This window comes from Gallinula chloropus, assembly GCF_964237585.1.
Source record: "Gallinula chloropus genome assembly, chromosome: 3".
NCBI lineage: Eukaryota > Metazoa > Chordata > Aves > Gruiformes > Rallidae > Gallinula > Gallinula chloropus.
The window spans coordinates 122,632,161-122,657,316 of record NC_140087.1 but is presented as its reverse complement, the minus strand read 5'-3'; the positions used below and the strand labels follow the sequence as shown (position 1 = coordinate 122,657,316).

General features: G+C 72.8%; 2 protein-coding genes across 2 annotated transcripts; both read right to left on the bottom strand.

The window, feature by feature from the left end:
• MPV17 (mitochondrial inner membrane protein MPV17) lies at positions 1-7,503 on the bottom strand. The gene is made up of 7 exons (XM_084261791.1): positions 7,423-7,503; positions 4,437-4,552; positions 3,738-3,830; positions 3,195-3,290; positions 1,045-1,077; positions 838-890; positions 1-562 (listed from the first exon to the last, which is right to left on the bottom strand). Exons 1-7 carry the CDS (start codon positions 7,493-7,495, stop codon positions 493-495), a joined length of 534 nt encoding a protein of 177 aa, XP_084117917.1. The 5' UTR covers positions 7,496-7,503; the 3' UTR covers positions 1-492.
• Positions 7,504-7,543: 40 nt separating this feature from the next.
• CAD (carbamoyl-phosphate synthetase 2, aspartate transcarbamylase, and dihydroorotase) lies at positions 7,544-25,156 on the bottom strand (the record flags this gene model as incomplete). Its single annotated transcript, XM_084261200.1, has 44 exons — positions 7,544-7,692; positions 8,803-8,897; positions 9,013-9,114; positions 9,187-9,342; positions 9,421-9,546; positions 9,665-9,877; positions 10,136-10,210; positions 10,617-10,771; positions 10,871-10,915; positions 11,344-11,391; positions 11,496-11,637; positions 12,028-12,123; positions 12,224-12,364; positions 12,430-12,620; positions 12,769-12,970; positions 13,360-13,491; positions 13,613-13,777; positions 13,893-14,059; positions 14,194-14,275; positions 14,622-14,870; positions 14,955-15,059; positions 15,161-15,343; positions 15,418-15,585; positions 15,678-15,896; positions 15,989-16,171; positions 16,252-16,476; positions 16,796-16,894; positions 16,999-17,245; positions 17,780-18,030; positions 18,152-18,264; positions 18,657-18,790; positions 18,891-19,015; positions 19,805-19,993; positions 20,333-20,554; positions 20,635-20,868; positions 21,067-21,198; positions 21,293-21,438; positions 21,973-22,085; positions 22,165-22,350; positions 22,427-22,598; positions 23,526-23,667; positions 23,818-23,960; positions 24,146-24,275; positions 25,031-25,156. 44 exons carry the CDS (start codon positions 25,154-25,156, stop codon positions 7,590-7,592), a joined length of 6,672 nt encoding a protein of 2,223 aa, XP_084117326.1. The 3' UTR covers positions 7,544-7,589.

Genomic DNA, 25,156 nt, shown 5'->3' with positions numbered 1-25,156 from the left:
GCCCCCAGGACCCGATGCCCCCCAGGACCCGATGCCCCCAGGACCTGATGCCCCCAGGACCCGATGCCCCCAGGACCCGATGCCCCCGGCTGGCACCGGCTGCCCCGGCTCCTCCTCCAGGGCCCCGCGCTGGGGACACAGAGCAACAGCCGGGCAGGGACAGGCCGAGCACGGGGACTCGATGGGTGGACGTGATGATCTTCAGAGGCCTTTTCCAACCTTGTGACTCTGTGACAACGGCTGAAGAGGGAAGAGGGACAGGGGCAGAGCTGCCCCATGGCACAGAATGCTGCCCCATGGCACAGCACACTGCCCCATGGCACGGCACGCTGCCCCATGGCACCAGCCAGTCTCTGTCTCCTCTGTCCCTCGGCTGGTGGGATTCCCCTGCGAGCGGGGCGGCTGCTGCCGGCCCCATCCTGCTGGCTGCCAGGTCCGGAGCGGGGGCAGAGCCCTGGGCGGGCGGGGGGCCGGGAGGGCACCTGTTGCCCCTCAGAGCCGATTGGCTTTCCAGGAGAGGTAACAGTTCCACACGATGGCGACGCACTGGACGACAGCCAGCCTGGGGACAGGGGGGACGGGGTGCGTGCTGCAGCCCCCCGAGCAGGGGCAGCAGGGGGAGCAGGGGGGGGCAGGGGGGGGCTTGTGCAGCCCCCCGGAGCAGGGGGAGCAGGGAGGGGCCTGTGCAGCCCCCTGGAGTAGGGGGAGCAGGGGGAGCAGGGGGAGCAGGAGGAGCAGGGGGAGCAGGGGGAGCAGGGGAGGGGGCCGTGGCTGTGCAGCCCCCCGGAGCAGGGGGAGCAGGGGGAGCAGGGGGAGCAGGGGGGGCTCTGGCACTACCTGTGCTTCAGGGGCACGAAGTAGAAGTTTGCGACTTGCACCGGTGGCCAGATCTGGTCAGAGGAGGAGACGGGGTGAGGGGGCCCTGCCAGCACCCCCCTGGTAGTTTGGGGGGGTCCAGCTGCATCCATGGCAGGGCCCAAGGGGGCAGGTGGGGCCCAGCCCCAGGCAGGGGGCACAGCCCCCCCCGGCTCCCCCAGCACTCACGCAGTAGTTGGTGATCAGGGCGTCCCGGTAGTCCTGGGGGAGAAGGGAGATGGTGAAGGCACAGGGTGACCCCGCTGCCATCCCACCCCCACCCGGCCCCCACGAGCACCCAGCGCTGCCACGCAGCCCCCAGCCCCCCCCCAGAGCCGTGCCCGTGTGGGGCGAGGGGGGGCAGCAGGGAGGGGGGGCAGCAGGGGGAGGGGGGGCAGCAGGGGGAGGGGGAGCAGCAGGGGGAGGGGGGGCAGCAGGGGGAGGGGGGGCAGCAGGGGGAGCGGGGGCAGCAGGGAGGGGGGGCACAGCTGCCCCATGCCCACCCAGAGCTCTTCCTCCCTCCGCTGCGGCCACGGGGACAAGGCCAGGCTGCAGCATGGGCTGGGAGGAGAGGTGGGGCAGGCGTGGGGCTGGAATGGGGCAGGAATGGGGCAGGTGTGGGGCAGGTGTGGGGCTGGAATGGGGCAGGAATGGGGCAGGTGTGGGGCAGGAATGGGGCTGGAATGGGGCAGGTGTGGGGCAGGTGTGGGGCTGGCAGTGCGCTGGGGTGCCCCGGCAGCCCCAGGTGCTGCCTGTCCCTGTGCCACAGGCAGCCGTGCCACAGCCCGGCCCCATGGCAGCCCAGCCCCACAGCAGCCCAGCCCCACACCCCCCGGCAGCCCAGCCCCACAGCAGCCCAGCCCCACACCCCCCGGCAGCCCAGCCCCACAGCAGCCCAGCCCCACACCCCCCGGCAGCCCAGCCCCACAGCAGCCCAGCCCCACACCCCCCGGCAGCCCAGCCCCCCGGCAGCAGGACGAGCCCCCCGGCCGTGACTCAGCCGTGCGCCCCGGCTGCCCCGGCGCTGGCCGGCGGCCCAGGACGGGCCGAGCGGGCGCAGGGTGATGGATGCGCTGCTGACGCTTCTCTGCGCGGGGAGGCGGACGCGGCCCGAGCCAGGGGGGCAGGCGGCTGCCAGGCGCTGCCCGGCCCCCAGCCCGGCCCCCTCCCCGCGCAGGGCGCTGCTGGGGGGCAGCGGCGGCTCCTGGGGGTCGCCCACCGCCCCGCTCCGGCCCCGAGGGGTTTCTCAAGAGGAGGGCAGGCAACGCGGGGTCAGCCGGGCGGAGAGGCCGACGGGGCGGCCGGGAGCGCCCGGGGTGCTGCCCGTGCCGGTGCCCCGTCACCCCGGGGTGTCCCCAACACCTCACAGCCCGGCTGCTGCCCCCCAGAGCCAGGAGGAGGGAGAGGCAGCGTGGTGCTGCCCCAGCATCGCTGCTCCGGGGCAGGACGAGGGGCAGGGACAGGTCCCTGCGCACCCCTCGGGGAAGTGGCCCCCAGTGCAGGGGTGCAGGGTGCAGGGGTGCAGGGGTGCAGGGCACAGCCTGGCTCAGCTGGAGCCCCACACACACCCCAGCACCGGCGCTGTGTGTCCCCAGGCAGCCCCACGACCACCCCAGCGCCCCGTCCCCGGTGTGACCACCCAGCGCTGCCCAGTGAGTCACAGCCCCCCAGTGTGACCACCCAGCGCTGCCCAGTGAGTCACAGCCCGGCTCTGACTCAGCTTGGAGCTGGTTTCCAGCAATCCCTGCTAATGGGACCCGTCCCTAATGGCTGCAGAGCCACAGCCAGGAGCCACCACGGCACAGGGAGCCCCATGGCACACGGAGCCCCAAGGGACAGGGAGCCCCAAGGGACAGGGAGCCCAATGGGACAGGGAGCACCAAGGGACAGGGAGCCCCAAGGGATAGGGAGCCCCATGGCACAGGGAGCCCCACGGCACAGGGAGCCCCACGGCACCCGGGGAGCAGCCCTGCCACCAGCAGCACCCAGTGCCACACTGGGCAGGGCTGGTCCCTGCACCCCGGGCTGAGGACACAGAGCACGCGGCTGGTGCTGGGAGGGGGCTGGGCAGGGGGCACACGGACAAGCAGGAGCAGGCGGCAGTGCCAGAGCACCAGGGAGCTGCCCAGGCCCCCCGGCTGCCCCCAGGCCCCTGGCTGCCCCAGCCCCCCAGCTGCCCCCAGGCCCCCCGGCTGCCCCCAGGCCCCCCGGCTGCCCCCAGCCCCCCCGACTGCCCCAGCCCCCAGGCTGCCCCCAGCCCCCCAGCTGCCCCAGCCCCAGGCTGCCCCCAGCCCCCCAGCTGCCCCAGCCCCAGGCTGCCCAGGGGGAGCAGCAGGTACCTGCTGGATCTTGGCCCAGTTCTCCTGCAGCGACAGCCCGTTCACAGCCCCGGTGATGGCGAGGAAGCAGCCCAGGAAGCACGGAGCAAAGGCCCCCTGCAAGAGAGAGGAGAGGGGAGAGAGGAGAGGGGAGGGGAGAGGGGAGAGAGGAGGGGAGAGGGGAGAGGGGAGAGGGGAGAGGGGGGAGGGGAGAGGGAGAGAGGGGAGGCGGGAGAAGGGAAAGGGGAGAGGAGAGGGGAGAGGGGAGAGGAGGCCCGATGCCAGGGGGCCTGTGGTGCCTGCAGCAGGGGGTAGGGGGCGTGGGGGGGGCACAGGCCCAGCATGCCCAATACCCTGGGGTTACTCATCCCCCCAGCCCCAGCCCCCAGCCCGGCGGAGGGACGGGTGTCTCAGCCCCTTCCAGGGACGTCAGCGGCTGCAGACGGGGTCCTGGGCACCCCCCTGCCCCCTGCGCGCTGGGGGGGTCTGGGTGCAGGATGGGCACGTGGCTGGGCACCCCCACCCTGCTGCCCTGCGTGGCCACGCTCCCCACACCACACTGACCTGGTCCAGGACCATCTTCTTCACCGCCACGGCCTTCGTGGCCCCCGGGACGAGCCGATCCAGGACCTGGTACCAGCCGCCCACCACGGGACCCTGCGGAGAGGGGACAGGTCCTGCTCTCCCACGGGCACCAGGGCTGGGGGTGCCCCTGCCCTGGGACACGGGGCCGGCCCTGCCTCCCCTCCCGGGCTCACGGCCCGTGGGGCAGCCCCCTGTGCAGGGTGGCTGCAGGGATGGCCCAGCCTGCACCCAGACACCGCAGTCTCACCCTGCTGAACCAGCCCCCTGACCCAATTCCCCCCGCCAGACCCCTCCCAGCTGCAGGACTGGCACCCCAGCACCCCAGTGCCCCAGTCCCCCAGCACCCCAGAACCCCTGTGCCCCAGCACCCCAGCGCCCCAGCACTTCAGTGTCCCTGTGCCCCAGCACCCCAATGCCCCAGCGCCCCTGTGCCCCAGCACCCCAGCACCCCAATGCCCCAGCACCCCAATGCCCCAGCACCCCAGTGCCCCAGCACCCCAATGCCCCAGCACCCCTGTGCCCCAGCGCCCCAATGCCCCAGTACCCCAGCACCCCCGTGTCCCAGCACCCCAGTGCCCCAGCACCCCTGTGTCCCAGCACCCCTGTGCCCCAGCACCCCAGTGCCCCAGCGCCCCTGTGCCCCAGCACCCCAGCACCCCCGTGCCCGCGGGCGCTCACCACGAAGCAGCCGCCGATCGCCACCATCCTGGCGGTGCGGCCGCCCTGGTGCCCACGCCAGCCCCGCCGCTCCACCAGCTGCTGCGCGACCACGTCCCCGGCGCCCATCAGGGCCCCTGGCACAGGCAGAGCCCGCTCAAGGGACGGGACACGGGGCAGGGAGAGGCCGCAGAGGGACCCGGCTGGGTCCTGGGGACACCCACAGCCGGGTCCTGGGGCCAGGGACACCCACAGCCGGGTCCTGGGGACACCCACAGCCGGGTCCTGGGGCCCAGTGACACCCACAGCCGGGTCCTGGGGCCAGTGACACCCACAGCCGGGTCCTGGTGACACCCACAGCCGGGTCCTGGGGTCAGTGACACCCACAGCTGGGTCCTGGTGACACCCACAGCTGGGTCCTGGGGCCCAGTGACACCCACAGCTGGGTCCTGGTGACACCCACAGCTGGGTCCTGGGATCAGGGACACCCACAGCCGGGTCCTGGGGCCCAGTGACACCCACAGCCGGGTCCTGGTGACACCCACAGCCGGGTCCTGGGGCCCAGTGACACCCACAGCCGGGTCCTGGTGACACCCACAGCTGGGTCCTGGGGCCTGGTGACACCCACAGCCGGGTCCTGGGGCCCAGTGACACCCACAGCCGGGTCCTGGTGACACCCACAGCTGGGTCCTGGGGCCTGGGGACACCCACAGCTGGGTCCTGGGATCAGGGACACCCACAGCCAGGTCCTGGGGTCACCCACAGCTGGGTCCTGGGGCCAGTGACACCCACAGCTGGGTCCTGGTGACACCCACAGCTGGGTCCTGGGGTCAGTGACACCCACAGCTGGGTCCTGGTGACACCCACAGCTGGGTCCTGGTGACACCCACAGCCGGGTCCTGGGATCAGGGTCACCCACAGCTGGGTCCTGAGCTCTGGCTGTCCCGGCACAGTTCGCCCCCAGCCCCGTGCCAAACCTGCCTGCACCCCCTCCCTCCACCCCCCAGCGCCTGGGGCTGCCCTGGCCCCCAGGGTGCCCGTCCCGCACCGGCCCCGGCCCCAGCACGGGGCTCGCCCGGGGGCTGTGGGGGCCGAGCCCCCCGCACCGCACTGCCCCGCAGCCCCCGCACCGCACTGCCCCGCAGCCCCTGCTCTCGCCACGCCGGCGGCCCCGGGGCGAGGCGGGCCGGGGTCACCCACGGCCGTGCCCAGCCCCCGGCCCCGCGTCCCCCGCGTCCCCCCGCGGGGGGCGGCTCAGCCCGGCCCCTGGCAGCTCCCCCGGCCCCGCAGCCCCGACCTCTCCCGCGCAACTCGGCTGCCCCCGCGCTGCCCCCAGCCCCCCCCGGGCCCGGCCGGGCTCCAGCGCTGCTGCTCCTCCCGGAGAGCCCCTGTCTGGGGGGCAGCAGCCCCGGTGCCCCCTCCTCCCTCTGCACACACAGCCCGGGGTGGGGGCTGAGGCTCTGGCCCAGGGAGCTCCTGCACCCCTCCCCCGTGGGAGAGCGGCCCCTGCCAGCACATGGAACCCCAGCCTGGGCTGGGCTGGGAGGGACCCCAAGGATCCCAGAGCTCCAACCCCCTGCCACAGGCAGGGACACCAACCTCCAGGCCTGGAGCTACACAAGGGTGCCCAGGGCCCCAGCCAACCTGGCCTTGGACACCCCCAGGGACGGGGCACCCACCCCCTCTCTGGGCAGCCCCTTCCAGCCCCTCACCACTCTCTCTGCACAGAACTTCCCCCCAGTCTCTCCTCTCCCCCTTCCCTCCTCCAGCTTCACTCCAGCCCCTTGTCCTGCCAGGCTCTGCCCTTTAACAAGCCCATTCCCCTCCTGTTCCTGGGGTCCCTTCAGGGACGGGGAGGCTGCAGTGAGGTCCCCCCACAGCTTCTCTTCTCCAGGCTGACCCAGCCCAGCTCCCTCAGCCTCTCTCCATGGGGAGCTGCTGTGTGGCCAGAGCAGCCCGGGGAGAGGAAGGCACAGTGGGGCCACGGGCAGCGTGACCCCAGCACGGGAGCTGCGGGGAGCCTGGGGGGTGCCAGGGGCCTCTGGCAGGGCACAAGGCAAAGTAGGACACGCTGTCTGCGTCCCCGCGGGCCGGGGGCCGGGGGGGCACCCCGGGAGCCCAGCGCTGCTCTGCACAGGCCGGGGGCTGGCAGGTCCCTGCCAGGGGCACGTGCTGCGGCCGCCCGCCGTGCCCGGCCCCGCGGCAGCCTGGCCCCGGGCCCGGGCCGGGGAGGGCCCAGCTGTGCCTGACCCCGCCAGCCGCAGCCCCCGGCAGGGTGGCAGCACCCAGCGTCGGCCCTGGCGCCGGCCCAGCTGGCGGCTCTGGAAGCTGCTCCCGCAGCCAGGGCTGCAGGCTGGGACCTGGCACACGGGCACAGGCGGCCTGTCCCCTCCCCTGGCACGGCTCAAGGCTGCGGGCAGGAGGGGCCCTGCCCCGGGGCAGCACCGGCCCCAGAGCCGCTCCGGGAGCAGGGGGACAGCCGGGCCGGCGGGCAGAGCCTCTTCTGGGCTGCGGGAACCACGTCCACCAGAGCAGCCGTGCTGGGAGCTGCGCACCCCCAGGGACCCATCCCCATCCCCATCCCCATCCCCTGGGGCTGCCAGAGCCCCGAGGCACCGGGTGCTGCTCCCCAGAAGGAGCCGGCGGCAGCCGCAGGCAGGGCCGGGCCGGGGCAGCTCCCAGTGCTGCTGCGGCCGCTCTCCAGGCCCCGGGGGGGTGCCCAGCCCGGCTGCAGCGGGCTCGGCGCCGGTAACGCTACAGCGGGCAGGGGGGGGGGCTGGCAGGGCCGGGGAACGCGGCGTCCCCGCGGGGCAGCGGCGAGGGCACGGGGGGGGGGGTGTGAGCCCCCGGGGAGACGGGACCCCGGGCTGAGCCCCCGGCCCCGCACGGCCGGCAGGAGACCCCCGCCCAGGAGCTGCGCTCCTGGGCGGGGGTCTCCTGCCGGCCGTGCGGGGCCGGGGGCTCAGCCCGCTCAGCCCCCCCCCCTCCCGCCCCCCCCCGCCCTTACCGGCGGTGAGCGCATGCGCGGTGCGGGCCCGCCGGGCCAGCAGCCGCCGCCAGCCCCCGCGCGGCGCCGCCATGGCCCCTCCTCCCCGCCCGTCGCGGCGCGATGACGCGGGGGGCGATGACGCGGGGGGCGATGACGCGGGGGGCGGGCGGGCGAGGCGTTTATTGTCAGTAGCGGCCCAGCAGCGTGGCCAGCAGCGCCATCCGCGTGTACATCCCGTTCTCCGCCTGCCGGAAGTACGCGGCGCGCGGGTCCGAGTCCACCTCCACGCTGCGGAAATGACGTCAGCCCGCGCCGCCGCGGGGCCCGCGGGCACACCCCCCCTCCAGCCCCCCCCGCAGCCCCCCCAGGCCCCCCCCACAGCCGCCCCCCCCCCCGGCAGCCCCCCGCCCCCGCAGCCCCCAGAAGCCCCCGGAACCCCCCACCCCACAGCCCCCCCACAGCCCCCCCGCAGCCCCCCCGGGCCCCCCACACAGCCGCCCCCCCCCGGCAGCCCCCGGCCCTCCCAGGCTCCGCAGCCCCCAGAAGCCCCCGGCACCCCCCACCCCACAGCCCCCCCGCCCCCTCGCAGCCCCCCCGGGCCCCGCAGCCCCCAGAAGCCCCCGGCACCCCCCACCCCACAGCCCCCCCACAGCCCCCCCGCAGCCCCCCCGGGCCCCCCACACAGCCGCCCCCCCCCGGCAGCCCCCGGCCCTCCCAGGCTCCGCAGCCCCCAGCCACCCCGGCCCCCCCACGCCCCGCAGCCCCCTACAGATCCCGCAGCCTCCCCTGGCAGCCCCCGGCCCCCCCTGGCTCCGCAGCCCCAGCGCCCCCAGAAGCCCCTGGCACCCCCACCCCACAGCCCCCCCCGCAGCCCCAGCGCCCCCCGGGCACACACCGCGGCCCACAGCCACCCCCCAGCGCCCCCCGCCACCCCTGGCAGCCCCCAGGCCCTGCACACAGTGCAGCCCTCCAGCCCCCAGAAGCCCCCGGCACTCCCCACCCCACAGCCCCCCCCCCCACCAGCAGATCCCAGGTCCCGCAGCCCCCAGAAGCCCCCGGCACTCCCCAGCCCACAGCCTCCCCACCCCCCCGGCAGCCCCCAGGTCCCACAGTCCCCTACAGACCCTGCAGCCCCCCCAGGCCCCGCACACCGCAGCCCCCAGCCACCCCTGGCAGCCCCCAGACTCCACAGCCCCCGGGCCCACACCACAGCCCCACAGCCCAGGTCCCGCAGCCCTGCCCCACACCGCAGCCCCCAGAAGCCCCTGGCAGCCCCTGGGTCCCACAGCCCCCCCCACAGCGCAGCCCCAGGTCCCACAGCCCCCCCCCCCCCCCCCCAGTGCAGCCACCAGAAGCCCCTGGCAGCCACCGGGTCCCACAGCCCCCCCAGCCCCCCACCTGATCTCGTTGACGCGGGGCAGGGGGTGCATCACCACCATCTTCTCCTTGGCCCGTGTCATGATGTGGGGCGTGAGGATGAACTGCCCAAAGCACTGAGAGGGGGGACACACGGACACAGAGCCCTGAGCTGGGGGGGCAGGACACCCCCCACCTCCCCGCCCCGGGGGCTGCGAGCCGGCCCCCTCCCCTCCCGGCTCCCACACTCACGGCCTCGTACTCCTCGGGCAGGCGGAACCGCTCCTTCTGGATGCGCGTCATGTAGAGCACGTCGGTGTCCGGCAGCGCCTCCTCGATGCTCCCGAACTCCTCCTGGGGGGCATGGTCAGGGGGGCTGCGGGCATGGGGCCCCCACCCCACACATCCCCCCACCCACCCACTCACCTGCTTGATGCCCTTGGAGGCCACGAAGCTGGTGATGTCGGGGGGCATGCCGAGCCCGGGCGGGCTGACGTAGCGCAGGTTGACGCGGTACTGGGTGAGCAGGCAGGCCAGCGAGTGCACCGTGCGCCCGTGCTTCAGGTCCCCCACCATGGTGATCTGCGGGGCAGGGGTCAGCACAGGGCCCCCCGCAGCCCCCGCAGCCCCGGGGGGTCCGGCCCCCTCCCCACTCCTCACCGTCATGCCGTTGACGGTGCCCAGCTCCTCGCGGATGGTGAAGATGTCCAGCAGCGCCTGCGTCGGGTGCTCCCCCACCCCGTCCCCGGCGTTGATGACGGGCTTGCGGCAGTGCCGGGCGGCCAGCTGGGAGCAGGGGCAGGGCTGAGCGGGGGCAGCGCGGCCCCGCGGGGCAGGACGCGGCCCCCAGCCCCAGCCACGGCCCTGCCAGGGGGGGACACGCGGGCCCGGCCGCCCCGCTCACCTCCACGGCGCCGGGCTGGGGGTGCCGCAGCACCAGGACGTCCGCGTAGCAGCACATGGTCTGCACGGAGTCGGCCAGCGACTCGCCCTTCTGCACCGAGGAGGTGGCCTCGCAGAAGGACAGGACGGAGCCCCCCAGCCGGCTCATGGCGGCCGCGAAGGAGCTGCTGGTCCTCGTGCTGGCCTCGTAGAACATGGACGCCATCACCTTGCCCTGGGGGGACACGCTGTCACCGCGGCGGGCCCGGCGCGCCGGCACCAAGCACGGGTGGCCAAGCACAGGGGAGTCCCAAGCACAGGGGAGTCCCAAGCACAGGGGGCCCAAGCACCGGGGGCCCAAGCACGGGGTGGTTCCAAGCACCGGGGGAGCCCAAGCACGGGGGAGTCCCAAGCACCGGGGGAGCCCAAGCATGGGTGGGTCCCAAGCACAGGGGTCCCAAGCACAGGGGCCCACGGAGCCAGCCCAGCTCACCTTGAGGATGTCCAGGCTCCGCTCCTTCTGCACCAGCATGCGCAGGGTGTGCGCAATGTTGAACAGGTGGGACAGCTGCAGGGACAGGGGCTCAGCTGGGGGGGGGGCAGCCCACAGCCCCTGCTCCCCCTGCCCCAGCCCCTGCAGCCCCTGCTTCCCCAGCCCCTGATCCCCCACAGCCCCTGCTCCCACTGCCCCTGATACCCCACAGCCCCTGCTCCCCCTGCCCCTGCTCCCACAGCCCCTGCAGCCCCTGCTTCCCCAGCCCCTGATCCCACTGCACCTGATCCCCCCCAGCCCCTGATCCCCCCCAGCCCCTGATCCCCCACAGCCCCTGCTCCCATAGCCCCTGATCCCCCACAGCCCCTGTTCCCACAGCCCCTGCTCCCCCTGCCCCAGCCCCTGCAGCCCTTGCTTCCCCAGCCCCTGCTCCCCCAGCCCCTGATCCCCCCCAGCCCCTGATCCCCCCCAGCCCCATCACCTGCTCCTTGGAGAACTGCTGGGCAGAGAGGACGTGCTGCCCGACCAGGGGGTGCAGCACCGGGCAGGGCTGGAAGTGGGGTGGGCCCTGGGGGGACGGCTGCCGCGGGAAGGGGCACAGGGGGTAGGAGGAGCTGTCCTGGACCACGGCTGGATCTGCAGCACCCAGAGCAGCGGGTCAGCCCGCACAGGGCGCGAGGAGGGACCCGCTGAGCTGCCGCAGGCACCCCCCAGGCACCCACCCCAGGCACTCACCCGCCTCCGCCGCCTTCCTGCTGCTCTTCTCGCGGGCGTCCTCGGCTGCGGTGGGAGAGGGAGCGGCGGCGTCAGGGGGTGCAGGGGGCAGCCGGGGCCCCGCGCTCCCTGGGTGCTGCTGGCCCACCCCCCCACCCTCCCCGTGCTCGCAGCGGTGGGCAGAGGTGCCGCGGGGCCCGGAGACGGGGTGGGCCGAGCCCCGGCACGCGGCTGTGCCCCTCGCCCCGCGCACCCCACAGAGCCCTGATCACACTGGCAGGCGAGGGGGTCCCCGAGGTGCCGCGGGGGCTGGGAGGGGGGTGGGCAGGTGCAGCCGTGCCCCCCGTCCTGCCATGCCCGGCCCCGTGCCGGGGCGGCGTGGGCATCCCGGGCCCCGCACGGCACCTGGGGGAGGGGATGCACTCATTGGCTGCGGTTAGTGCCATTAGTACGGCCGCGTCGCGTTCTCTGAGTGAGTCCCCCCCCGACATTACCGGTGCCTCGGGCGCCCGGGCGCTGCACAGCTCCCAGCCTCCGGAACGCTGAACGGGACACAAGGGCCATGGTCAGTGGGGCCCCGGCCCCGGCCCCGGGGCGGCCTGCTCGCTGCCCCCCGCCGCGCTGCGCTGCGCCGCACGCAGCCTACCTGGCAGCCCGGGGTCGGAGGAGCGGTGGATGCGGGGCGGCAGGTGGAAGCGCCCCTCGCCCGGGGGGCCGGGGCGCCGGGGGCTGGAGGCTCGGCTGCGCAGCATCTCGCCCGCTGCCACGTGCCGGGGCCGCTCGGGGGTCTGCGGGGACAGGCCGAGGGGGAGATGGGGTGGGACATGGACCCCCAGCCCCAGCCCCACACCCTCTGGGGTGAGACATGGACCCCCAGCCCCACACCCTCCAGGGTGGGACACGGCCCCCCCAGCCCTACACCCTCCAGGGCAGGACATGGCCCCCCAGCCCCGCACCCTCCAGGATGGGACACGGCCCCCCAGCCCCACACCCTCTGGGGTGGGACACGGCCCCCCCAGCCCCGCACCCTCCAGGATGGGACACGGCCCCCACAGCCCCACACCCTCCAGGTTGGGACATGGCCCCCCCAGCCCCTCACCCTCCAGGGTGAGACAAAGCCCCCCAAGCCCCGCACCCTCCAGGGTGGGACACGGCCCCCCAGCCCCACAGCCCAGCACCTTGGCGCTCTCCTTGGCAGGGGCTGCGTGTGGCACCAGCACAGCTGCCGAGGGCCATTTCTTCACGTCTTGCCCGTAGCCGGGGGGCACCAGCACCTGCAGAGGGGGGGAGGGGGGGCACAGGGTGGGCACGGGCTGGATGACAGGGAAGCCGGACCCAGCGGGTGCAGGGCGGGGGGGACATCCAGGGCCTCACCTGACCGTCAATGTAGGCGACCTCCCCGCGCAGGACCACCCTCCGCACCGTCCCCTTCACCCTCATGCCCTCGAAGGGCGTCCAGCGGGCCTTGGAGAAGGCCATGCGGCTGGGGACGATCCACTCGTGCTCCAAGTCAACCTGTCGGCACAGCGGGTCAGGGCCGGCCGCGCCCAGGGCGGACGGAGGGACGGACAGGGACCCACCTCCACGTAGGTGTCGTCCTGGGCTGGCAGCCCGAAGATCTTGCGGGGGTTCTCGTAGAGGCGCTGGACAACGTCCTCCACCGTCAGCCGCCCCTCGGACACGGCCGTGAGCAGCAGCGGCAGCATCGTCTCCAGCCCAGGGTAGCCGGGGGGAGGGTCCTGCCCCTGCTTCTCCTCCAGCGTATGGGGGGCTGCACGACAGGGATGGTCAGCGTGGCACCCGCTGCCGTCCCCCCGTCCCCCATGCTCCCACCCCCCAGGCTCACCACGGTCCGTGGCCATGGGACCCGCTACTGTCCCCCCCATCCCCACCTCGATGCTCCCACCCCCCCAGCTCACCGTGGTCCGTGGCGAAGCAGTCGATGGTGTCCATGTTCTCCCAGAGAGCCTCCATGTCCTGGCGCGTGCCCAGCGCCGGCCGCACGGCCGCCCGGCCCTCGCCGAGCCGGCCCAGGTCATCCTGGCACAGGAAGAGGTGGTGGGGGGACACCTCGCACGTCACCGGGATCTCCTTCTGCTTGGCCGCCTTGATCAGGAGGATCTGGGGAGGGGACCCCAAACACCACCACAGTGAGGGGGGCACCCCCAAACGCCACCATGGTGAGGGGGCACCCCCAAACACCACCATGGTGAGGGGGCACCCCCAAACACCACCATGGTGAGGGGGCACCCCCAACACCACCATGGTGAGGGGGCACCCCCAACCGCTGCCATGGTGAGGGGGCACCCCCAACCGCCACCGTGGTGAGGGGGGCACCCCCAACTGTCACCGTGGTGAGGGGAGCACCCCCAAACGCCACCATGGTGAGGGGGCACCCCCAAACGCCACCGTGGTGAGGGGGGCACCCCAAACACCGCCATGGTGAGGGGGGCACCCCAACCATCACTGTGGTGAGAGGGGCACCCCCAAGACAGGCCGCAGCCCCTCACCTCCTCCTTGCGGGCCACGTGGCAGATGTGCACCGGGCGCTGGTAGAGCTGGGCCACCATCAGCACAGCGGCCACCGTCTGCCGCTCCGCGTGCGCCACCACCGGCAGGTGCCGCGGCCACTGCTTGAAGTGCTGCCGGGGACAAGGAGAGCGGGTGCCGAGGCTGGGAGCCGTGCCCGGCCTCCTGCCAGCCCCTGCCAGCCCCCTGCCCACCTCTGCCAGCCCCCTGCCCACCCCTGCCCGCCCCGCTCACCTCCATCCACAGTGACACGTCGTCCAGGCGCAGGCTGGAGAACGTGTCGTTCAGGTACATCTTGAGCCCGGCTGCAGCCCCGGCCAGGGGACCCAGCGCCCCGGCGTTCTCCGAGGAGGCCCCCAGGAACAGGGCGAAGTCGCAGCGGGCCCCGGCCTCGGCCAGCTGTGGGGCAGAGACACAGCCGTGGGCGCCGTGTGGGGCACACGCGCCGGAGCCGGCACCACGGCACCCAGGGAGGGGACACGAGGCACAAGGCCGGGTGGCAGCAGCCCCTCACCTTCTGTGCCAGGGCGAAGGAGGCGGCGTCGGTGACGGGGGGGCAGGTGTTGGGCATGGCACACACCATGGTAACGCCACCGGCCAGGGCGGCCGCGGTGCCCGAGGCAAAGTCCTCCTTGTGCGTGCCGCCCGGCTCGCGGAGGTGGACGTGGACGTCGATGAGCCCTGGGGAGCGGGGCGGCGGCCTCAGCACACAGGGGGACGTCTCCTCACCCCCCGCAGCCCCCCCAGAGCCCCCGGCCCAGCCCCAGCTCCGTCCTGCACCCCCAGAGCCGCTGCTGCAGCCCCGACCAACCCACCTGGCAGGCGGATGAGTTTCTGGGATGTCATGCAGTCCACGTGTATCTTCAGCGGGGGGGCCGCCCCGATCTGACCCAGCGCCTGTGGAGGATGAACCAGCCCCCCAAGAACGGGTGAGGACGCCCGTCTGCGCCGCACCCCAAAAGGGATGGCCCCGCCGCAGCGCCTGCACATGGCACCCACACCCCACCACGGGACTCTCCTCCCCCCAACCCCCTCCCCACAGCCCTTGGGCCCCCGTGCACCCACCCTGGGACTCTCCTACCCCCAACCCCCTCCCCACATCCCCTGGGCCCCTGTGCATCCACCACAGGACTCTCCTACCCCCGCCCCCCCTCCCCACATCCCTTGGGCGCCCATGCACCCACCACGGGACTCTCCTCCCCCCGGCCCCCTCCCCACATCCCCTGGGCCCCCGTGCCCCCACCTCCACGAAGAGCTTGGTGCACTTGATGTCGATGATGAGCGGCACGGAGTAGTCGACGGCCAGGCGGCGCGTGCGGTAGCCCTTGGTGACGAAGGAGGAGAGGCGGCGGCCCCCGGAGTTGCGCATGGAGAGGTTGATCACCATCTCGAAGTGGTTCTCCGCCAGGTAGTCCAGGATGCTGCGCTGGCTCTCCCGGGTGCCGGCGTCGCTGCCGTCCGCCTCCTCGAAGTGCCAGTCCACAGCCATCACCTGCCGGCAGCGCCGCTGGTCAGCGCGGCCCAGCTCCCCCCGCCCCCAGGCACCCCCAGCCCCCCGCAGCCCCCCAGCCCTCACCTTGATGCCGTGCTCGGTGTAGAAGTCCGCGGTGCCCAGGCTGGCGTACAGGTTGTAGCCCAGGCTCTCCAGGGTGCGCACCGTGGGCAGCAGCTCGCTCTTGTTCTGCAATGACCCTGGCGACAGTCAGACAAGGGCGGGGGGCAGGGCGGGGGGGGGGTGTCCCCTGGCCCGTGCCCTGGGCCTGCCTGTGCCCACCCAGCTACCTTGTAGCTGCCGATGGTGAGCAGGATGTTCTTCTTGGGGATCTTGAAGCCGGTGCTGAGCATGGCCTTCAGGTAGGCCTCGCAGCGGTTCTCCCCGAAACAGGCCACCTCGCCCGTGCTGGTCATCTCCACGCCCAGCACCACGTCCGCACCCGCCAGGCGCGAGAAGGAGAACTGGGGAACCTGGGGGGGACGGGGAGTGTCGGGGGGCTGCCCGGCCACGCGCCCCAGCCCAGCCCCCCACGGCCCCCGCTCACCTTGACACCCACGATGCCCGTGCCCGTCATCAGCCCCACCGGCTCCACGTCCTCGCCCATGATCACTTGGGTGGCCAGAGCCACCAGATCCACCCCCAGGGTCTTGGAGACAAAGGGGAAGGAGCGGGAGACGCGGACGTTGCACTCGATCACCTTCAGCTGGTCGTCCTGGGGCAGAGGGGGTGGCATGAGGCTCGTCCCTGGCCACGGGACCCCCTCCCACCAGCACAGCGTGGCCACCCCGCCCCGGGCTGAGGCACCTTGGCGATGAGCTGCAGGTTGAAGGGCCCGGTGACCTGCAGCTCCTGCCCCACAGCGTGGACAATGGCCTTGATGCGCTCCAGCGTCTTGGAGGTGATGTCCTGGGGGGGTGTCACCAGCGTGGCGTCACCCGAGTGCACCCCGGCGTTCTCCACGTGCTCCGAGATGGCGATGGCCACCACCACGCCGTCACAGGCCACCGCGTCCACGTCGATCTCCTGGAGGTGGGGACAGGGGCTGAGCCCGCTGCCGGGGCCGGGGCAGGGGGCCAGGGCGCCCGCGGGGAGCTGGGGCAGCCTCCCGGCCCCACCTTGGCCTCCTGGATGAACTTGGAGATGACGACAGGCTGCTCCTTGGACACGGCCACAGCGTTGCTCAGGAACTTTTCCAGGTCGCTGTCCGAGTAGGCGACGTTCATGGCGGCGCCGCTCAGCACGTAGGAGGGGCGCACGACGCAGGGGTACCCCACCTTGCAGCAGAAGTGCTTGGCCGACTGCGGGAGAGACGGGCTCAGGGGCTGCCCCCGGGGCCAGTCCCCGCGGGGGCGGCCCTGCTGCAGCCCCCTCCCCTCACCTCCATGTCCGAGAGCTCCTTCCAGAGGGGCTGGCTGATGCCGATGGAGTCGAGCAGGCGGGAGAACTTGAAGCGGTTCTCGGCCGAGTCGATGGCCTCCGGGGAGGTGCCCAGGATGCGGCACTGCTGCCGGTGCAGCGCCATGGCGATGTTGTTGGGCAGCTGCCCGCCCATGGACAGGATCACACCCTCGGGGTTCTCCAGCTCATAGATGTCCATCACCACCTGCGGCACCGCGAAGGGCAGGGGCAGGGCTGGGACGGGGGGCATGGGCACCAGGGCTGGGATGAGGGACACGGGCACCAGGGCTGGGACGGGGAGTATGGGCACCACATCTGGGACAGGGGGCACGGGCACCACATCTGGGACAGGGGGGCACGGGCACCAGGCTGGGACAGGGGGCACAGGCACCACATCTGGGACGGGGGGGCACGGGCACCACATCTGGGACGGGGGGGCACGGGCACCACATCTGGGAGGGGGGGGCACGGGCACCCGGGCAGCCCTTGTCCCCATGGCAGGCAGGGTCCCTGGTCCCACTCACCTCAAAGGAGATCTCGTCGAAGTAGAGGCGGTCGCACATGTCGTAGTCGGTGCTCACCGTCTCGGGGTTGTAGTTCACCATGATGGTCTTGAAGCCCATCTGTGGAGACGGTGGGGGGTGTGGTGAGGCCGAAGGGCCACCCCGCTCCTCACCAGCCCCGTGCCCGACCCGCCGAGCCCACGGGCACGCCGGGGCCCGCTGACCTTGCGCAGCTCCTGGATGCAGCCCACGGCGCACCAGTCGAACTCCACGCTGCTGCCGATGCGGTAGACGCCGGAGCCGATGACCATGACGTGCGGCTCGCGGAAGGCCAGGTCGTGCTCGGAGCCGTTGTAGGTCAGGTACAGGTAGTTGGTCTGAGCCGGCCACTCCGCCGCCACCGTGTCGATCTGCTTCACCACCGGCAGGATCCGCAGGTCGCGCCGCATCTTCCTCACGGCCAGCTCGGTGCTGCCGGGGCAGGGCGAGGGCGGGGTGAGGGGCAGGGTGAGGGGCCAGGGCGAGGAGCAGGGGTGAGGGGCAGGGGCGAGGGCCAGGGCGAGGGGCAGGGCGAGGGGCAGGGAGAGGGGCAGGGGTGCAGGACAGGGTAAGGAGCAGGGAGAGGGGCCAGGGCGAGGGGCCAGGGCGAGGGGCAGGGAGAGGGGCAGGGAGAGGGGCAGGGAGAGGGGCAGGGGTGCAGGACAGGGTGAGGGGCAGGGCGAGGGGCCAGGGCAAGGGGCAGGGAGAGGGGCAGGGGTGCAGGACAGGGTGAGGGGCAGGGCGAGGTGCCAGGGCGAGGGGCAGGGGTGCAGGGCAGGGTGAGGGGCAGGGCGAGGGGCCAGGGCAAGGGGCAGGGGTGCAGAGCCAGGATGAGGGGCAGGGGTGAGGGGCAGGGTGCAGAGCCGGGGTGAGGGGCAGGGCACGTGCCGGGGTGCAGAGCCAGGGCGTGTGCCGGGGTGCAGAGCCAGGGGGGTGCAGAGGGGGACCACCCCCTCCCCGCCTCACCTGAGCACGGCCAGAGCCACCTGCTTGTCGGAGAAGCCGAGCTGCTTGGCGCGCTGCAGCACGGCGGGGGGGATGGCGTTCTGCTGCCCCCGGAAGGACTCCAGCAGCACCGCCTGGTCCGTGATGTTCTTCATCTTGTGCAGGAACCAGCGGTCGATCTTGGTCAGCTCGTAGAGCCGCTCGATGCCGTACCCGGCGCGCAGCGCGGCCGCCAGCACGAAGATCCGCTTGTCCGTCGGCGTCTCCAGCTCCTGCCAGGCCGGGGGTGAGCGGGGCTGGGACGGGGGGCTGGGAGCCATCGGCTCCCCAGGACCGCGCGGGCAGCTCAGCCCCCCCCCGTCCCAGACCCCCCATCCCCTCCCCGGCGCTCACCACGTCCGAGGCCGGCTTCAGGGTGTGGTCGAAACCCACGCAGTTCTCGTCCACCATCCTCAGGGCCTTCTGGAAAGCCTCCTCGAAGTTCCTCCCGATGGCCATCACCTCCCCTGGGCACAGCGCCGTGAGCACCCGCACCGGGCGCCTGCCCACCGCCCATGCTGCCCACCCCCCAGCTCACCCACGCTGCCCCTGGCCCACCCACACCACCCACTGCCCGTGCTGCCCACCCCCCAGCTCACCCACGCTGGCCCTGGCCCACCCACACCACCCACTGCCCGTGCTGCCCACCCCCCAGCTCACCCACGCTGGCCCTGGCCCACCCACACCACCCACTGCCTGTGCTGCCCACCCCCTAGCTCACCCACGCTGCCCACCGCCCACGCTGCCCCTGGGCCACCCACTGCCCGTGCTGCCCACCACCCCCAGCTCACCCGTGCTGCCCACCTGCCGCCCCCCACTCACCCGCGCTGCCCCTGGCCCCCCATCACCCTGAGCTCACCCACGCTCTTCATGGAGCTGCCGATCTTGGTGCTGACGCGCAGGAACTTGCTGAGGTCCCAGCGCGGGATCTTCACCACGCAGTAGTCCAGGCTGGGCTCGAAGTTGGCCGTGGTGGAGTTGGTGACAGAGTTCCTGGCGAGGGGACGGGGGTCAGCGGCCGGGGCCACCCAAAGGGGCCGGGCACGAGGCCGGCCGGGGCAGCGCCGCACCCGCGCCGCGGCGGCGCCGTTACCTGAGCAGGGGCAGGGGGATGCCCAGGGCCAGCTTGGCGGCGACGTAGGCCAGGGGGTACCCGGTGGCCTTGCTGGCCAGGGCCGAGCTGCGGGAGAGCCGGGCGTTCACCTCGATGATGTAGTACTGCCGGCAGCAACGGGCACAGTCAGCGCGGGACGCGGCCCCGCGGCACGAGGCGCTGGCCCCACGGCTCCCCACCCCATGGTGCCAGCACGAGGCACTGGCCCCACAGCTCCCCACCCCATGGTGCCGGCACAAGGCGCTGGCCCCACAGCTCCCCACCCCACAGCTCCCCACCCCACTGTGCCCCATGGTGCCGGCACAAGGCACTGGCCCCACAGCTCCCCACCCCACTGTGCCCATGGTGCCGGCACGAGGCGCTGGCCCCACAGCTCCCCACCCCATGGTGCCAACGGTGCCGGCACGAGGCGCTGGCCCCACCTCCCACCCCACTGCACCCCACAGTGCTGGCACGAGGCGCTGGCCCCACAGCTCCCCACCCCGCTGTGCCCATGGTGCCGGCACGAGGTGCTGGCCCCACAGCTCCCCACCCCACTGTGCCCACGGTGCCAGCACAAGGCGCTGGCCCCACAGCTCCCCACCCCACAGCTCCCCACCCCACGGTGCCGGCACAAGGCGCTGGCCCCACAGCTCCCCACCCCACAGCTCCCCACCCCACGGTGCCGGCACGAGGCGCTGGCCCCACAGCTCCCCACCCCACAGCTCCCCACCCCACTGCACCCCACGGTGCCGGCCCTGGAGCCGCCGGTGCACTGAGAGTAACAAGGACCCAACGCAGGGCAGCCATCACGGAGGGACGGAGCCAGAGACCACCCAGGGACCCAGCACAGCCCCAGGGGTGAGGCCCCACCCCCCGCCGCGCTCACGGGGGCTCCCCAGGGCAGCACCCACCTGCTCCGACTCGGGGTTCAGGGCGAACTGGATGTTGCACTCGCCCACGATGCCCAGGTGCTGCACCACCTTGACGGCCGTGCGCCGCAGCAGGAAGTACTCGGTGTCGTTGAGGGTCTGGCTGGGCGCCACCACGATGGACTCACCCGTGTGGATCCCCAGCGGGTCCAGGTTCTCCATGTTGCACACCTGGCAGTGGGGAGGGGTCACCACAGGCTGCCAAGGTCCCGACTGCCCCACGCCCTGCCAGCTCCCACCAGCCCCTGCCCTGGGACCAGCGAGGGCTCCCCCCTCGCGATACAGCCGGGGTGGGCACTGAGCCCCCAGGACACCCCACTTATTGCAGCCCCCCAGGCACATGGGGGTGTGGAGGTCTGGCTCAAAGAGGGGGGCTCCCAGCACCATGGAAGGGGTTGTGGACTCTATCTGGGGATGGGGTTCAGGGGCAGCCCCCAGCCCCCCTCCTCCACCCAGCAGATGCTTTAGGGAGGTCCCCCCACCCCGGGGGTCTCCCCACCCATCCCGTACCGTGACGCAGTTGTTGTAGGCATCCCGCACCACCTCGTACTCGATCTCCTTCCAGCCCTTCAGGGACTTGTCCACCAGCACCTGGGAGGTGTGGGTGAAAGCCTGGCTCACCAGTGCCACCAGTTCCTCCCGGTTGTTGGCGAAGCCGGAGCCCAGCCCCCCCAGGGCGTAGGCAGAGCGCACCAGGACCGGGTACCCCAACCGCTCGGCCGCTGCCTGCGCCTGCGGAGAGCACCGGGTCAGGGTGGGGAGGGGGAGGACAGCACCCTGCCCAGGAGCTGCCCCCCCAGCTGCCCCCAAACCTGCTCCAGGGAAGCAGCGGCCTCGCTGGGCGCCACGTGCTCCCCGATCTCCTCCATCTTCTCCACGAAGACCTTGCGATCCTCCGTCATCTCCACCGAGGCCACGGGGGTGCCCAGCACGCGCACGCGGTAGCGCTCCAGCACCCCCGCCTTGGTCAGCTCCACGCCGCAGTTCAGGGCCGTCTGTCCCCCGAAAGTCAGCAGCACCCCGTCGGGGCGCTCGTTCCGGATCACCTGGGGGGGCACAGGGGTGTGGGGCAGGGACCCGCTGCAGACCTCCCCCCCCCCCCCAAGCACACCCTGCACCCTCCGCCTGCCAGCACACCGGTGCTGACCCCAAGCACTGCCCCCCCTTACAGCGAATCCACCCCCCCAGCCCCCCTCTTGCCCCCCAGGCAGCCCCCAGCCCCACACCCCAGCCCAGGGTCTCACCTGGGTGACGTACTCAGGGGTGATGGGGAGGAAGTAGACCTTGTCTGCCAGCCCCTTGGAGGTCTGCACCGTGGCGATGTTGGGGTTGATCAGCACCGTCTGGATGTTCTCCTCCTTCAGCGCTTTGATGGCCTCGCGGGGAGCAGAGGGGTCACGGCCAGAGGCCCTGGGCCACCCCCCTCCCCGTGCCCTCCGCCGCCCCCGTGCCCCGGGGCTGGGGGCTCACCTGCGACCCCGAGTAGTCGAACTCTCCTGCCTGGCCGATGGAGAGGCCGCCAGAGCCCAGGATCAGCACCTTGCGTGGCCGCGCTGCGTCCTGGTCCCCCGCTGGCGCCTCCGTGTAGGTCAGCCAGTCCCGCAGCCGCTCCCGCACTGGGGACCACGGGTGACGCTGGGACTGGGGCAGCGCATGGGGGGGACAGCCCCGCACCCCAGCCTGGGGCAGCTGCCCCCTCCCCAACCCAGCCTGGGGGGCAGCCGCCCCCTCCCCACCCACACCCCAGCCTGGGGCAGCCGCCCCCTCCCCACCCACACCCCAGCCTGGAGCAGCTGCCCCCTCCCCACCCCAGCCTGGGGCAGCCACCCCCTCCCCACCCTGCACCCCCAGCCTGGGGCAGCCACCCCCTTCCCACCCACACCCCTGCCTGGGGCAGCCACCCCCTCCCCACCCCACATCCCAGCCTGGGGGGCAGCCACCCCCTCCCCACCCTTCCCCCCCCAGCCTGGGGCAGCCGCCCCCTCCCCACCCCGCACTCCCAGCCTGAGGCATCCACCCCCTCCCCACCCCAGCCTGGGGGGCAGCCACCCCCTCCCCACCCTTCCCTCCCAGCCTCGGGGGCAGCCACCCCCTCCCCACCCCGCATCCCAGCCTGGGGGGCAGCCACCCCCTCCCCACCCCACACCCACCTGTGCGGGCGCTGCCGCCTCCGCTCTGCAGGTCCCGTGCAGCCTCCATGAAGATGTCAAACAGCCCCTCCAGGTCTGTGGGGCCAGCGCGGTGCTCGGGGTGGAACTGGACGCTGCAGAGGGGCTCAGTCAGCCAAGGCACAGCCCTGCACCCCCCCTAAAGGGCCCCTCCAGCCCCACCCCGACACCCACCTGAAGAAGGGCTTGTGCTCGTGCACGATGCCCTCGTTGGAGCCGTCGTTGGCGTTGGAGAAGAGCGGGGCCCAGCCGGGCGGCAGGCTGCCCGGCTCCACCGCGAAGCCGTGGTTCTGCGCCGTGATGAAGCAGCGCCGCGTGTCCTCGTGCAGGCAGGGCTGGTTGTGCCCACGGTTCCCGTACCTGGGCAGCGGCACGGGGGTCGCTCAGCCCCCGGGCGGCAGCCGGGACCCCGCGGTGACCCCAGCCCCCCACTCACTTCATCTTGTAGGTGTGGGCGCCCAGGGCCAGGGCGAGCAGCTGGTGCCCCAGGCAGATCCCGAAGACGGGCTTGGGCTGGGGGGCGTCCAGCACGCGGCGCAGGTTGGACACCGTCTCCTGGCAGAGCTGCGGGTCTCCGGGGCCGTTGCTGATGAACAGCCCATCAAAGTCTGTGCAGAGACAGCAGCAGGGTCACAGCAGGGCCCCCGGCCCCCAGGGAACAGCAGTAGGGTACCCCAAGTCCAGCTCCCACACACACACCCCAGGCAGGGTCACGCCAAGGTGCCCTGACCCCACAAACCCCATCCCAGTGGCAGTGAGCACCCTCCCCAGTCCACAGAGCCCCACGGCCCCTGCAGTCACTTCAGGGCAGCTATGGATCACATGGCCCAGAGCCCCAACCCCAGTCACTGCAGGGCACCCTGAGTCACAGCATCACGTCAGGAGTGGTACGGGAGCTCGGAAGACCATCTAGTCCAATCCCCTGACAGAGCAGCATCCCCTAGATTAGGTCACACAGGAACATGTCCAGGCGGGTTTGGATGTCTCCAGAGAAGGAGACTCCCCAGCCCCTCTGGGCAGCCTGGCCAGGGCTCTGCCACCCTCACAGAGACAAAGTTCCTCCTGACATTCCCATGGAGCTTCCTCTGCTCCAGCTGCACCCGCTGCCCCTTGTCCTGTCGCTGCCAGCCCTGAGCAGAGCCTGGCTCCAGCCTCCTGACTCTCACCCTTTACATACTGACAGACACTGATGGGGTCACCCCTCAGTCTCCTCTTCTCCAGGCTGAAGAGCCCCAGCTCCCTCAGCCTCTCCTCATGAGGACGGGGTTCCTCTCCCTCCACCACCTCAGTGTCCCTGTGCTGGGCTCTCTCAAGGAGTTCTGTGTCCTTCTGCAGCTGAGGGGGGTCCATGGCACCCCGGCAGTCCCGAGCCCCCCAAGCCTCCAGGAAGGATGGCATCACAGCTCCCCAGCCCCATGGCACAGAGCAGGGTACGGCTCCCCTCTGCCCCCAGCACCAAGGTGTCAGCCCTGCTCCAGACCCCATCCCGCACCCCTCACAAGGTCCCAGGACGCCCCCAGCCGCTGCCAGCCCACCTGCCGTGTCCAGCGGATGGTCCCAGGGCACCAGGGTGACGGCAGCTCCCCGCTGGCACAGGCACCGCACCTGGTTGTACTTGAGGCCACAGTCAACCGCCGTGATGCGCAGCGACCCGCCGGGGTTGAACACGCGGGGTGCCTGTGGGAGGGGGGACAGGGATCAGCCCAACCCCCGGCGCAAGGAGCCTGCAGCCCCCCGCCTTCCCTCCGTGCCCCCAGACCCAGCACCAGCCCCCTGACCCCCAGACGCATCCCCATGCCCCTCCCAACACCGGCCCCCCAGCCCCACCTTCAGCGACACCTCCTGCACCAGGTGCTGCTTGTTGGGGTCCTCAAAGGAGAGGGTCGTCTCGGGGGTCCCATCCGGCACCAGCCTCCCCAGCAGCGTCCCCTTCTCACGGATCTTCTTCGTCAGGGCCCGAGTATCCACCCCTGCAGACAGACATGAGTACGACCCCGCAGCCCCAGCCCACCCAGGACCCTGCACCCCGGCAGCATCATCACCCCAGCACCCAGGGAGGCAAATCCCAGCGCAGTGACAGGTCTGGTCTGGGAGTCACTGCCCCCCCGGCCCCAGTCCCCCAGCTCCTCCCTCCCCCCAGTCTTCCCAGTCCCACCTTCCAGCCCAGGGATGTTCTGCTCCTTGAGCCACTGGTCGAGGGAGCGGGATGCGCTCCAGTGGCTGGGGGTCTTCGAGCACTCGCCCACCACCAGTGCGGCCACGTGGATCTTGCTGGACTCAAACCACTGTGGGGGGGTTGAAGTCACATGAAGCCCCTGCCCAGGGGGGCACAGCCCACACCACAGGATCCCGCAGGATCTCCAGCCGCCACCTCACTGGGGAGCCCCAAAGACACCAGTGTGCCCTGTGCCATGGGATGGGGGCTCCAGTGCCCAGGAATAGGGCCTGTGGTGCCGCAGCAGGGCCGGGCAAGGAGGGACCCTCATGCCGCTGGCACAGGAAGGGCTGTCCCCACGGGCTGGGGACTCCCGGCAGGACGGGACGGGGCCCAGGGTCAGCGTGGGGAGGCCCTGTGCAGCGCTGTGGCAGCAGGGCCTGGACTCTGCCCCGGGGGGCCGAGGGGCTGGGAGGGGTTCAGGGCCTCCAGGCTGCTCTGCCCTCCCCCAGCCCTGCCTCGTCCTGGGGGGCTGGGACCCCCACCTGCAAAGGAGCCCCTGTGGGGACGGACACACCCCCCGCTCCCCATGAACCGTGGGGGTGCCCCAACCCCAGCACTCAGGGGGCTCCCCCCGCCCAGCCCCCGTCCCCTCCAGGGAGCAGAGTGAGCTGGAGCATCCCACACCCCGTGGCGTGGGGGTCAGACCCCCGCCTGCCTCCCCGGGCACCCCACAGCCCCCGCACCCCCGCGCGTGCCGGCTGCCCCGCGGGCACAAGGTTTGGCAGCACCACACGACGCCCGGCACCGCGGCGGGGAGACGGCCCCGCGCACGGCTGCGGGGCCACCCCACACCCCCTGCGCCCGTCCCCTCCCCTCGCTCACCCTGCTGAGCCCGAAGGGGTCGGTCTCATCCCGCGGGACCCCGTAGTTACCGACGAGGGGGTAGGTGAGCACCAGGATCTGCGCCTTGTAGGAGGGGTCGGTGAGCGCCTCGGGGTAGCCCACCAT

What these genes read in the sequence shown, in the direction of transcription:
- MPV17 (XM_084261791.1), bottom strand. Translation starts at nt 7,495, where the DNA reads ATGGCGGCGCCGCGCGGGGGCTGGCGGCGGCTGCTGGCCCGGCGGGCC. An exon ending in AGAAGATGGTCCTGGACCAG is followed by an intron (nt 3,291 to 3,737) that starts GTCAGTGTGGTG and finishes TCTCTCTTGCAG; the next exon opens with GGGGCCTTTGCTCCGTGCTT. An exon ending in CCCTGATCACCAACTACTGC is followed by an intron (nt 891 to 1,044) that starts GTGAGTGCTGGG and finishes TCCTCTGACCAG; the next exon opens with ATCTGGCCACCGGTGCAAGT.